The sequence below is a fragment of the Gopherus flavomarginatus genome, chromosome 7, assembly GCF_025201925.1.
Source record: "Gopherus flavomarginatus isolate rGopFla2 chromosome 7, rGopFla2.mat.asm, whole genome shotgun sequence".
In the NCBI taxonomy this organism is placed as follows: Eukaryota; Metazoa; Chordata; order Testudines; family Testudinidae; genus Gopherus; species Gopherus flavomarginatus.
Window position 1 is genome coordinate 91,664,719 of NC_066623.1, and position 12,027 is coordinate 91,676,745.

A 12,027-nucleotide genomic window follows, 5' to 3' on the forward strand; every position below is an offset into this window, starting at 1 on the left:
ATTTATGGTCAACATGAGGAAATTACTACTGAAGGAGATGAAGACCTATTGTAGCAGGATTTTTGAAAGGACTAAATCAGGGGTAGGCAACCTATGGCACGGATGCCAAAGGCGGCACCTGAGCTGATTTTCAGTGGCACTCACGATGCCTGGGTCCTGGCCACCGGTCCGGGGGGCACTTACATGGTAAATGAAAATGTGCTAAATAGGTAACAGGTCCATATCTTGAAAAGCAAAGGCATGATTGGTTCAATGACCATATGGTACAATATACAAGAACATAAGAATGTCCATACTGGATCAGTGCTGTGGTCCATCTAACCCAGTATCCTATCTTCTGAAAATGTCCAGTGCCAGGTGCTTCTGAGGGAATGAACAGGATAGAGTAATTATGAGTGATCCATCCTCTGTCATCCAGTCCCAGCTTCTGGCAGTTGGAGGTTTAGGGACATTGTAGAGTGGGATTGTTCCCCTGACCATATTGGCTAATAGCCATAGAGATGAGTGCTTGATAGAATGAACATGCTGATAGAAGCTTTTGGGAAGACAACAGAGGGAAGTAGGAACACATTAACTGGAAGGTTTTTCCAAGTGAACAGTAGCCACCTGAGAGGCATAATGGTCCAGTGGGTAGGACAGCGAACTATGAATGAGGAGATTTGGGTTCTGTTCCCAACTCTGTTACTGTTCATAGAATCATAGAACTGGAAGGGATCATCTAGTCCAGTCCCCTGCACTTGTGGAAGGACTAATTATCTAGACCATTCATAACGGGTGTTTGTCTAACCTGCTCTTAAAAATCTCCAATGATGGAGATTCCACAACCTCTCTACGCAATTTATTCCAGGGCTTAACCACCCTGACAGGAAGTTTTTCCTAATGTCCAAACTAAACCTCCCTTGCTGCAATTTAAGCCTATTGCTTCTTGTCCTATCCTCAGAGGTTAAGAAGAATAATTTTTCTCCCTCCTCCTCATAACAGCCTTTTACATACTTGAAAACTGTTATCATGTCCCCTCTGTCTTCTCTTTTCCAGACTCAACAAACTGAATATTTTTCAATCTTCTCTCATAGATCATGTTTTATAGACCATTTTTGTTGCTCTTTTCTGGACTTTCTCCAATTTGTCTACATCCTTCCTGAAATGTGATGCCCAGAACTGGACACAATACTCCAGTTGAGGCCTAATCAGCGCAGAATAGAGCAGAAGAATTTCTTCTTGTGTCTCGCTTACAACACTCATGCTAATACAGTGAAACCCCGCTATAACACGATGTTTGGGGTCCAAAAAATTCCATCGCGATAAATGAGGGGTCCCGGTATAGCGGGGTTTCAAGCCGGTCAGTTTAAGTCAGTGCATTGATGTGCTCCACCTAGTGCACCTGCAGCCCTGGAGTTCTCTGTCCCCGGCAGGCACAGGGCCATGGTTCCTCTTGAAGCCGGAGAGAAGCCACGGCCCCACACCTGCAGGGGACAGCTAGCACCAGCACCCGCACCCCTGGAGTTCTCTGTCCCCAGCAGGCGTGGGGGCCGCAGCTTCTCTCCAAGCCGGAGAGAAGCCATAGCCCCGTGCTTGATGGGGACAGTGAGCACCCGCAGCCAGGGCTGGGGCCACAGCTTCTCTCCCCTGCTGGGCACTAGGCGGGGGCCATGGCGTTGGAGACCACTGGTATTAGGCCTTAAAGGGCAGCCAACTTATGAACGCATTATATGCGATTTTGCGTTATGGCAGGGCGCATTATTGCGAGATTTGACTGTACATCCCAAAATCATGTTTGCTTTTTTGCAACAGTGTTACACTGTTGACTCACATTTAGCTTGTGGTCCACTATGACCCCAAGATCCCTTTCCACAGTACTTTTTCCTAGGCAGTCATTTCCCATTTTTTATGAATGCAACTGATTGTTTCTTCTTAAGTGGAGTACTGTGCATTTGTCCTTATTGAATTTCATCCTATTTACTTCAGACCATTTCTCCAGTTTGTCCAGATCATTTTAAATTATAATCCTATCCTCCAAAGCACTTGCAATCCCTCCCAGCTTGGTATGTCCGCAGACTTTAAAAGTGTACCCTCTATGCCATTATGGAAATCACTGATGAAGATATTGAACAGAACCGGACCCAGAACTGATCCCTGAGGGACCCCACCTGTTATGCCCTTCCAGCATGACTGTGAACCGCTGATAACTACTCTCTGGGAATGGTTTTCCAACCAGTTTTGCATCGACAGTATTGTAGCTCCATCTAGGTTGCATTTCCCTAGTTTCTTTATGAAAAGGTCATGCAAGACTGTATCAAAAGCCTTACTAACATCAAGATATACCACGTCTACTGCTTTCCCAGTCCACAAGGCTAGTTACCCTGACAAAGAAAGCTGTCAGGTTGGTTTGACATGATTTGTTCTTGACAAATCCATACTGACTGTTACTTATCGCCTTATTATTGTCTAGATGTTTGCAAATTGATTGCTTAATTATTTGCTCCATTATCTTTCCAGGTACAGAAATTAAGCTGACTGAGCTGTAATTCCCTGGGTTGTCCTTATTTCCCTTTTTATAGATGTGCACTATATTTTTCCTTTTCTAGTCCTCTGGAATCTCTCCTGTCTTCCATGACTTCTCAAAGATAATCATTAATGGTTCATATCTTCTCAGTCAGCTCCTTAAGTGTTCTAGGATGCATTTCATCAGGTCCTGGTGACTTGAAGACATCTAATTCATCTAAATAATTTTTAACTTTTTCTTTCCCTATTTTAGCCTCTTCTGATCGTAACGCATTTTCACTGGCATTCACTATGTTAGATGTCCAATCACTGCCAAACTTCTTGGTGAAAACCAAAACAAGTCATTAAGCACCTCTGCCATTTTCACATTTTCTGTTGTTATTTTTCCCTCCTCATTGAGTTGGTTCAGTTCTCTGTGCATTTGTTTCCCTTTTTATCCTTTGTGCCTACTTTTTTTGGGGTAGACCTTGTTGTGACACTGCACCCCATATTTTTCATGATATTATGATATGATTGTGGCATAATTATGATGCATATTATGCAAGATGAGTCATGTAGGATGTCATTGGTAAAGTGATGATTTGTTGAATATGCCTATCCTACCTATATGCATATATCACTTTTGTATCTGAAGTTATGAATATTGACTGTATCTGTGTTTCAAATGTAGTTACACCCGGGTGATGCCCACTAGGCAAGATGCTTTCAATCTAGATGGCAGGGAAGGGCCTATTCAGAGCAATGGGCCGTTAGGAAAACAGTAGGCCTTAGAAGAAGCTTATCCCCTGCCTAGTGAGCCTTCCTGAGAATGCTGCAGACAGACTTTAAGTAATGGCTGCTATGACACTACAAGGACATGAATCTGGAAAGCTGGAAAGTTTGGCTGCTGTCTGTTGTATGTATTTAAGTGGATTGGGTGAAGCTGTTCTCTCAGGTAGCTCATCTTGGATGTGTGGCGCCACCTGCTGTCATGCCGGGGGATAACAGGGCCTGGTTAGGCTGGCTGTGTTTCCAACCATAGAAAGCACTGTGAGCTGGGCCAACTTAGCTGTGGTTATAGGTATGCAGCGGTTTCTCACAGCTCCCAGACTGCACTCCAGGGATGCCAACCTGTGACACCTATCTTTCAGTGTATGTATGTTACCAGGAACAGTGGGGTCTCAATCTCAGCTGGGTCCTCTAGATCAGACGTGGGCAAACTACGGCCCATGGGCCACATCCGGCCCATGGGACCGTCCTACCTGGCCCCTGAGCTCCTGGCCAGAGCCTAGTCCCCGGTCCCTCCCCTGCAGTCCCTCCTCCCCTGCAGCCGCACAGGCCGCACTCTGGCCCGCCGCTCCTGCTGGGCAGCATGGGGAGCTCAGCTGGTTCTGGCTGGGTATTGTGGCTGCGAGCTCCTGCTGCTGGTAAGGGAGCTGGGAAAGGTGGGGTTGGGTAAGGGAGTGGGAGGTCCTGGGGGGCAGTCAGAGAGAAGGAGGTGGTTGTGGGGTCAGTCAGGGGATGGGGAACAAGGAAGGTTGGAAGTGGGAGTCCCGGGGGGCCTGTCAGGACGAGGGGATGTGGATAGGGGTCAAGAGGGCAGTCAGGGGACATGGAGCAGGGTAGATTGGATAAGGGGGTGGGATCCCAGGGGGCAGTTGGGGTGGGGGGTCCCTGGAGGGGGTGGTCAGGGGACGAGGAGCAGAGTACGGTTGGATAGGGAGTGAGAGTCCTGGGGGGGAGGTATGGATAGGGTTTGGGACAGTCAGGGGAGAGAGAGCAGGGAGGTTGGATGGGGGCGGGGGTCCCAGGAGGGGGCGGTCAGGGGACAAGGAGCGGGGGGGGGTTGGATGGGTTGGAGGTTCTGAGGGGGGCAGTCAGTGGGCGGGAAGTGAGAGGGGGCAAATAGGGGGCAGGGGCCAGGCTGTTTGGGGAGGCACAGCCTTCCCTACCTGGCCCTCCATACAAATAATAAGAGTGAAAAAGGGCACCAAGCTGGAAGTGAGCCATGGACACAGGACTAACTACAAAGTGGAATGGAGTCCTGAGGACCGAGGTGGAGCTTATGGAGTACTTTGAAAGTTTAAAGGAGAACCTTGAAGTCAGTGAAGATATTTGAGAAGTGGCTACTGTGGGAGGGAGAGATGTGGTCAGAGCAATGAAAAAGGAAGATAATCTTAGCCCCTGTATTTCAGATGGAGTAGAAAGGGTGGAAAATGGAAAAAGGAGAGGCAAGAAAGGAGGAGACTACAGTAGTCAAGAAAGGATAAGGCACCAGAACATGAGTTGGTTTCTTGGCCACAGGGATAGAAGGAAAGAAAGGAAAGAATTAATTCTGGTAACAAAAAGAGAGAAGCCCTTTGATCGCATCTGTATGAAGGTCTGGCATTAGTGTGGGATTCCCTGTATAAGCCAGTGGCTGCTGCCTAGTGCTAATCGAGGTCATTCATCATAGATGGACATAAGTGAGAATATATGTTATTGATTCCATTTTCACATTTTTTCTTTGGTACAGGCTGCATGTAGAAAAATAGGAGCTGAATTTGTGATCTTGGATTAACTGCATGAAAGGTTCAGCTGAACTCATCAATCTTAGTTTGTTCAGTATTGCAGGTTGGACTCAAGGCACAATTCCAGAGATTTAAAGCAGCTTGTTAGTTACTAATCCAGTAATACAAGATGAACTCACTGCTAGCTTGCGTTGTATTACCGGGAGTAGTACATTCAGAAATCTTATTACATAAAATAATTAAGCCTTTAGGCCTTACTAATCCATCATACCCTTCCTTTCTAAGTGAAGCATTTGTGTTGATCTTCAGCCTTAAAACAGTACTGAGGTTTTCAGCTTGTGTAGACTTTATTCAAAACCCAGTCACCCATTTCTAATGCCATGGTAGGGCTTGTAATAAGTGCAAAAAGAAGCCTTCATTTCTGCTACTCCTTCCATATACTCAGTGGCTTTCTTCATTCTAACTGGAGTTTATTAATGTTAAAGGAAATTGTGGAGGATTCATCATTTTGAAACTTTCACTTCAGCTTAGATTTTATCTAATTGTAAGAAAATGTGTAAGAGCAAACTTTCATTTTTTTTTTAAGTACAGTTCGGTTTTTGGATCAAAATGAATATAAACTTATCTTCATTGCAGCATTTGTCAGGAAAATTAAAGTTATTCTGCAAATAGATACTTGGTTTAAATAATTTGAGGAACACTTCTCTAGTTGCAGTTTGGTCTTGGGTATGACATTTTTTTAACTTCTAATTGCTGGGCTTGGAAGATGTTTGTACTGGTTTGCAACAATATTCTAGCCTTGCCAAGTCAGAACATTTTGGCTCATAAAGTTTTGTTTTTATAATTTTGCTACTGTGTTAATTAATGTTAACTCTGTTAAACTTTGACATTTTCAAAAGGTCTTCCATCAAAAGTAAATGCTTGTATCATAATTGTTCTGCTGTCTCCCAGTGAGAGGCTGTATTGCTACTAACGAAAGTATTTCCTTATTCTATATTCAAGAGGAGCTAAAATGGCCCAGATAAGTGGAGAAAATATTGAATTTAGAAATAAAAGGTTTTGATGTTAACCTTGCTCATTTAATTGTTTTGATTTATAATGTAGTTTTAAAAAGCATCTTTACTTGGTTCTAGGCATCTTTGACATACATTTCAAATATAGTTTGGTAAAAGATAAAAGCAGTAGCTTTTCATCCCTCTGTAACTCCAGATAACCAATCAGAGACTAAACCAAACCCAAACAGTACACAGTTTCATCTACAAATAACTTAATTCAACCTTTTTAATGGGTAAGATAGGGTTTTAATCAATGGTGATTATGAAGATAGGAAAAACAAAGTTCATTTGGAGTGAGTTTGAGATGGCAACTGGACAAGATGTTTGGATGATGGTTCAGTAGGTAAGACTACTATGTTAAAAAGTTAAGTCTACCCAGCCACATCGCTCATCGGTATAAAAAATCCACATCCCTGAGTTGCATAGTTAAGCCGACCTAACTCCTAGTGTAGACAGCGCTGGGTCAATGAAATAATTCTTCCATAGGCCTTGTTACCATCTCTTGGAGTGGTGGATTCACTGTGGTAACAGGAGAACCCTTCCTGCTGCTGTACTGACTGGCCACACTGATAGCGCTACAGCAATGCAGCTGCACCACTATAGCAGTTTAAGTGTAGATGTAACCAGAGATCGGCCAAGGATGGGCAAGATGTAAAATTGGGAAGCACTTGCATAGATGAAGTAAGTGAAACCATGAGATTGGTGGGTTCCTTGAAGGAGGATTTGGAGAAAGAGAAGAGGAGGGATGCCAACATTTCTGGGCTATAGAGAGAATGAGGAAAGGCTGAAGGGGCAATTGTCAATGTCTAACACAGTGAATGCCAGTGAAAATGAGGTAGGATCAGAGGCTGAAATAGGAAAAGAACAAGCTAAAAATTACTTAGACAAATTAGATGTCTTCAAGGTGCTAGGGCCTGATGAAATGCATCCTAGAATACTCAAGCAGCTGGCTGAGGAGATATCTGAGCCATTAGTGATTGTAAGGGAGTATACTCATCCCTGTGGAATTTAGCTCTTCTAGTGTCCTGGAGCGCCCCCTGCAATCTGGTGATCCGCCTTACTGCTGGCCCCCTGTCCCTCCCAGGACCCTGATGCCCCTTTCTCTGGGTTGCTGCTCCCTGGGCTGTATCCCCACACTCTGGGTCTTCCCACCCAGGGGAACCCCCACTCACTAACCCCACCTCTCCTCAGTGTAAGGCTACTGCCAGTCACCATCTAGCCCCACTCCCTGGGGCAGACTGCAGTATATGCCACTCATCTCAGGCAAGGTTGGGTTGGACCTGCTGCCTCTCTCTACAGCTGGGCTGCCCCTCTGCAGCCCCGGTACAGGTCTTAGGCCCTCAGCTAGGCCCACAGCCTGGGACTTTCCTTGGCCAGAGCTCCCTAGCTCCTCTAGCCTTCCCCCCAGCCCTGCTCCACTCCCAGTACCCTGCTCAGTTCCCTAGCAGCCAGGCCCTTCTCTCTCTACAGCAGAGACTCCTGAGCTTCTGGCTGCCTTGGCCTTCTTATAAGGCCTGGTTAGTCTGTTTGAGGCATGGCCCCAGCTGCAGCCACTTTCCCCAATCAGCCGGGGCTTTACTCTTGGGCTGTTTCAAGCCCCGCAGGGCAGAAGCTGGTAACCGCTACAGCGATTATCTTTGAAATGTCATGGAAGATGGGAGAGATTCCAGAAGACTGGAAAAGGGCAAACATAGTGCCCATCTATAAAAAGGGAAATAACAACCCGGGGAATTACAGCTCAGTCAGCTTAACTTCTGTACCTGGAAAGATAATGGAGCAAATAATTAAGCAATCAGTTTGCAAACATCTAGAAGATAATAAGGTGATAAATAACAGTCAGCATGTATTTGTCAAGAACAGATCATGTCAAACCAACCTGATAGCTTACTTTGTCAGGGTAACAAGCCTTGTGGACCAGGGAAGCAGTAGACATGGTATATCTTGATGTTAGTAAAGCTTTTGATACTGTCTTGCATGACTCTCTCGTAAAGAAACTAGGGAAATGCAACCTAGATGGAGCTACTATACCATGGGTGCAAAACTGGTTGGAAAACCATTCCCAGAGAGTAGTCATCAGTGGTTCACAGTCATGTTGGAAGGACATAATGAGTGGGGTCCCGCAGGGATTGGTTCTGTTCAATATCTTCATCAATGATTTCAATAATGGCATAGAGGGTACACGTATAAAGTTTGTGGACGATACCAAGCTGGGAGGGATTGCAAGTGCTTTGGAGGATAGGATTATAATTCAAAATGATCTGGACAAACTGGAGAAATGTTCTGAAGTAAATAGGATGAAGTTCAATAAGGACAAATGCATGGTACTCCACTTAAGAAGAAACAATCAGTTGCACTCATACAAAATGAGAAATGACTGCCTAGAAAGGAGTACTGTGGAAAGGGATCTTGGGGTCATAGTGGACCACAAACTAAATATGAGTCAACAGTGTAACACTGTTGTAAAAAAAAAAGCAAACATGATTTTAGGATGTATTAGCAGGAGTATTGCAAGCAAGACATGAGAAATAATTCTCCCACTCTACTCTGTGCTGATTAGGCCTCAACTGGAGTATTATGTTTTGTTCTGGGCACCACATTTCAGGAAGGATGTGGACAAATTGGCGAAAGTCCAGAGAAGAGCAACAAAAATGTTTGACTTATGAGGGAAGATTGAAAAAACTGGGTTTGTTGAGTCTGGAAAAGAGAAGACTGAGAGGGGACATAACAGTTTTCAAGTACATAAAAGGTTGTTACAAGAAGAAGAGAGAAAAATTGTTGTTCTTGACCTCTGGGAATAGGACAAGAAGCAATGGGCTTAAATTGCAGCAAGGGAGGTTTAGGTTGGACATTAGGAAAAACTTCTTGTCAGGGTGGTTAAGCCCTGGAATAAATTGCGTAGAGAGATTGTGGAATCTCCATCGCTGGGGATTTTTAAGAGCAGGTTAGACAAACACTTTTCAGGAATGGTCTCAGTAATACTTAATCCTACCAGGAGTACACGGGACTGGACTAGATGACCTCTCGAGTTCCCTTCCAGTCCTATTATTCTAGGTAGTTGAAGAACCAAAGGAACATACAGCTGCAAAAGCCAATAGAAGAGAGAAAAATGGAGACGAGTGTGATAAATGATGATGAAGGCAGCAGGCCTATCAAGAATACAAAGAATAAAAAAGTTCATCTTTGAACTCATTAGGAGGATTTAGTTGGGAAATTGATATAGGTGATTCATTCTGGAAGGGGTTATTGAAAGAGTTGGTAGAGAGGAAATCTACACAGTATGTTCCATGATTTTGGTGACAAATCAGAGGAGAAAATAAGATGGTAGCTGTTTGAGCAGCATGGATCAAGAGAGAGTTTTTGGGAGAGCATAGTAAATGCTGTCAGATTGCACAGGCTATAGACCAGTGGCTCTCAGTGAGAGGTTTGTGTATCCCTGGGTACGCAGCGGTCTTCTAGGGGGCTACATCAGCTCATCTAGATATTTGCTTAGTTTTACAACAAACTGCATAAAAAGCATTAGCGAAGTCAGTACAAACTAAAATTGCATACAGAAAATGACTTGTTTATGCTGCTCTATATACTGAAATGTAAGTACAATATTTATATTCCATTCAATTTATTTTGTAATTATATGGTAAAATGAGAAAGTAAGCAATTTTTCAGTAATAGCGTGCTGTGACACTTCTGTATTTTTATGTCTGATTTTGTAAGCAAGTAGTTTTAAGTGAGGTGAAACTTGGGGTATGTAAGACAAATTAGATTCCTGAAAGGGGTACAGTAGTCTGGAGAAACTGAGAACCATCGAATAATGCATACCTTGCGTTTGAGGGAATATAACTAAATTTAGTTTTTTCCTTTGTATTGCAAAACAATCAGATATATTTGTGCAACCACCAAATAGTTCTTTTCACTGACATCTGACCAAGTGACCAGGTCTGAGACAACCTAGCTATGATTTAACAAAAGATTTTTATATATTTGACATTAAACCAGCCTTGCATCAGAGAAAGTGAAAGTCTGGCAAAGAACTGAAGGAAAGAGTTCTGTACTACATGTGATGTTTTCCTTTTGACATCTAATGTGCCTGCTCAGGAGTATATGTCATTGTAAATAAATGAGACCAGGATAAAGTTCCCTGTATCCGCTTCTTTCTCCTTCAACAAGGGAGTCATGGACTGTGAAATCTGGTTTTTCCCTGTGATATCTGTGGGTTTTTTGTGCTTTTACCGTATATTATACAGATTTCACAGGGGAGACGAGAGTTTCTCAAACTGGGGGTCCTGACCCAAAAGGGAATTGCAAGGTTATTTTAGAGGGGTTGCAGTATTGCCATCCTTACTGCTGTGCTGCCTTCAGAGCTGGGTGGCCAGGAAGTGGTGACTGCTGACTGAGCACCCAGCTCTGCAGGCAGCAGTGCAGAAGTAAAGGTAGCAGTATCAGACCATGCCATCCTGACTTCTGAGCTACTGCTGGCAGTGTGGCTCTACCTTCAGAGCTGGGTTCCCAGTCAGCAGCTGCCACTCTCCAACTGCCCAGCTCTGAAGGCAGTGCCACTGCCAGCAGTAGTGCAGAAGTAAGGGTAGCAGTATCACAACCCCCCTACAATGCCTTGCAACCACCCTCCAACTCCTTTTTGGGTCCAGATCCCTACAGTTACAACACTGTGAAATTTCAAATTTAAATAGCTGAAATCATGAAACTTACCATTTTAAAAATCCCATAACCACGGTCAATTTCATGAATTTGGTAGGGCCCTAGTGATTAGGTTCTCCCTCATTATTCAGTGTGGGGGAACATGACTTCACCTACGTTGGCCTTGTTGCTTGCATGGTAGCAAGATTTCATTGGTCTGTGTCTCAGTAAGTTGCAAATACAGACATCCATTTTAGTGCAGGCTTGCAAATTAGCAGGTTCAGCTATATTTAATTTTATTTACTAGATTCTGTTACTTTCAATGAACAGTTACTTGCATTCATTTTAAAATGCAGTGTGTGCATTTTCTAAGTGTACTTTTATTTAACTGAACAGATAATGAGATTGTCCTAGTTTTATATTATAAGGTTAAATGTATACAGCAGCTTTGTCAAATGTCTAATATTACTGCTTACAAGAATACAATTTCTTCAGGTTATACTTAATTTTTTGTATTCCTGTCTTGTAGATATTGCCTCATCTTAAATGCTACAGGAGCTAGAAAACTACTGATATTAAAATGTCAGCTCTCAGCAGTGATTGCCCACACTTGGAATCGGTTGGCGAAATAACAAAGGAAGAATTGATACAGAAATCTCATGTGAGTTTCAGTTCTTTAGTTGGTTCCCTGCTGGAGTAAAACCAGTTGTGTATTTTAGCTGCAAGGCTTGTTGCTAATAGCTCGACAAAATTACTATTTGTGCAATACATTTAAGTGGTAAATGTTATGGACAAAATATTTAGGTTAAAATCTTACCATTTACACTGTAAATTGCAGTGTACATGATCTGAGTTCTGCTGTTAAACAAAAGAAACAAGAAGAATGGAGCTGATTAAGCAGTAAAACTAGTTATTTCATACATTACATTTAAAGATGAATAATTATATACCAGCAGTTCCAGCTAGCCTGTCTCAAGGATTCTCTACCTCTTTCATAGTATGGACTATATTTTAAGACAGACTTTTGTGGACTGGCTCCTATTTGTGATTGTGCAGACCGCTTCCCTTTTCATTTGCAATCAGGTAACGTCCCTGTAGCAACTACAGTCACTAAGGTGGAAAAGTAACATAAAAAAAAATGTATTGTATTTTAGTTGACTTTTAATGCTATTATCAGAGAAAATAAGGAGAAGAAGCTAGCATCCTGTGACCAGCCAACTCTCACTGGGCCACCACATGCTTCTTGGTCCAAGGACCACAGTTTGAGAACCTCTGCTCTATCTAACCTTTGCTTCCTATGCCTATCTATCTCATGGAACTGGAAGGGACCCTGAAAGGTCATTGAGTCC

At 43.3% G+C, this 12,027-nt stretch overlaps 1 protein-coding gene across 8 annotated transcripts in view; it reads left to right on the top strand.

The window, feature by feature from the left end:
- USP33 (ubiquitin specific peptidase 33) overlaps positions 1 to 12,027 on the top strand; it is a 92,001-nt gene that overhangs the window by 1,315 nt on the left and 78,659 nt on the right. For all 8 annotated transcript variants that reach the window (XR_007775425.1, XM_050961858.1, XM_050961861.1 and 5 more), the window contains exon 2: positions 11,208 to 11,339. Coding sequence is in view for 7 of the 8 variants with exons in the window: in XM_050961858.1 (XP_050817815.1) it covers positions 11,259 to 11,339 (81 nt within the window). In the remaining variant the exon portion in view is untranslated. The remainder of the gene's footprint in view (positions 1 to 11,207; positions 11,340 to 12,027) is intronic.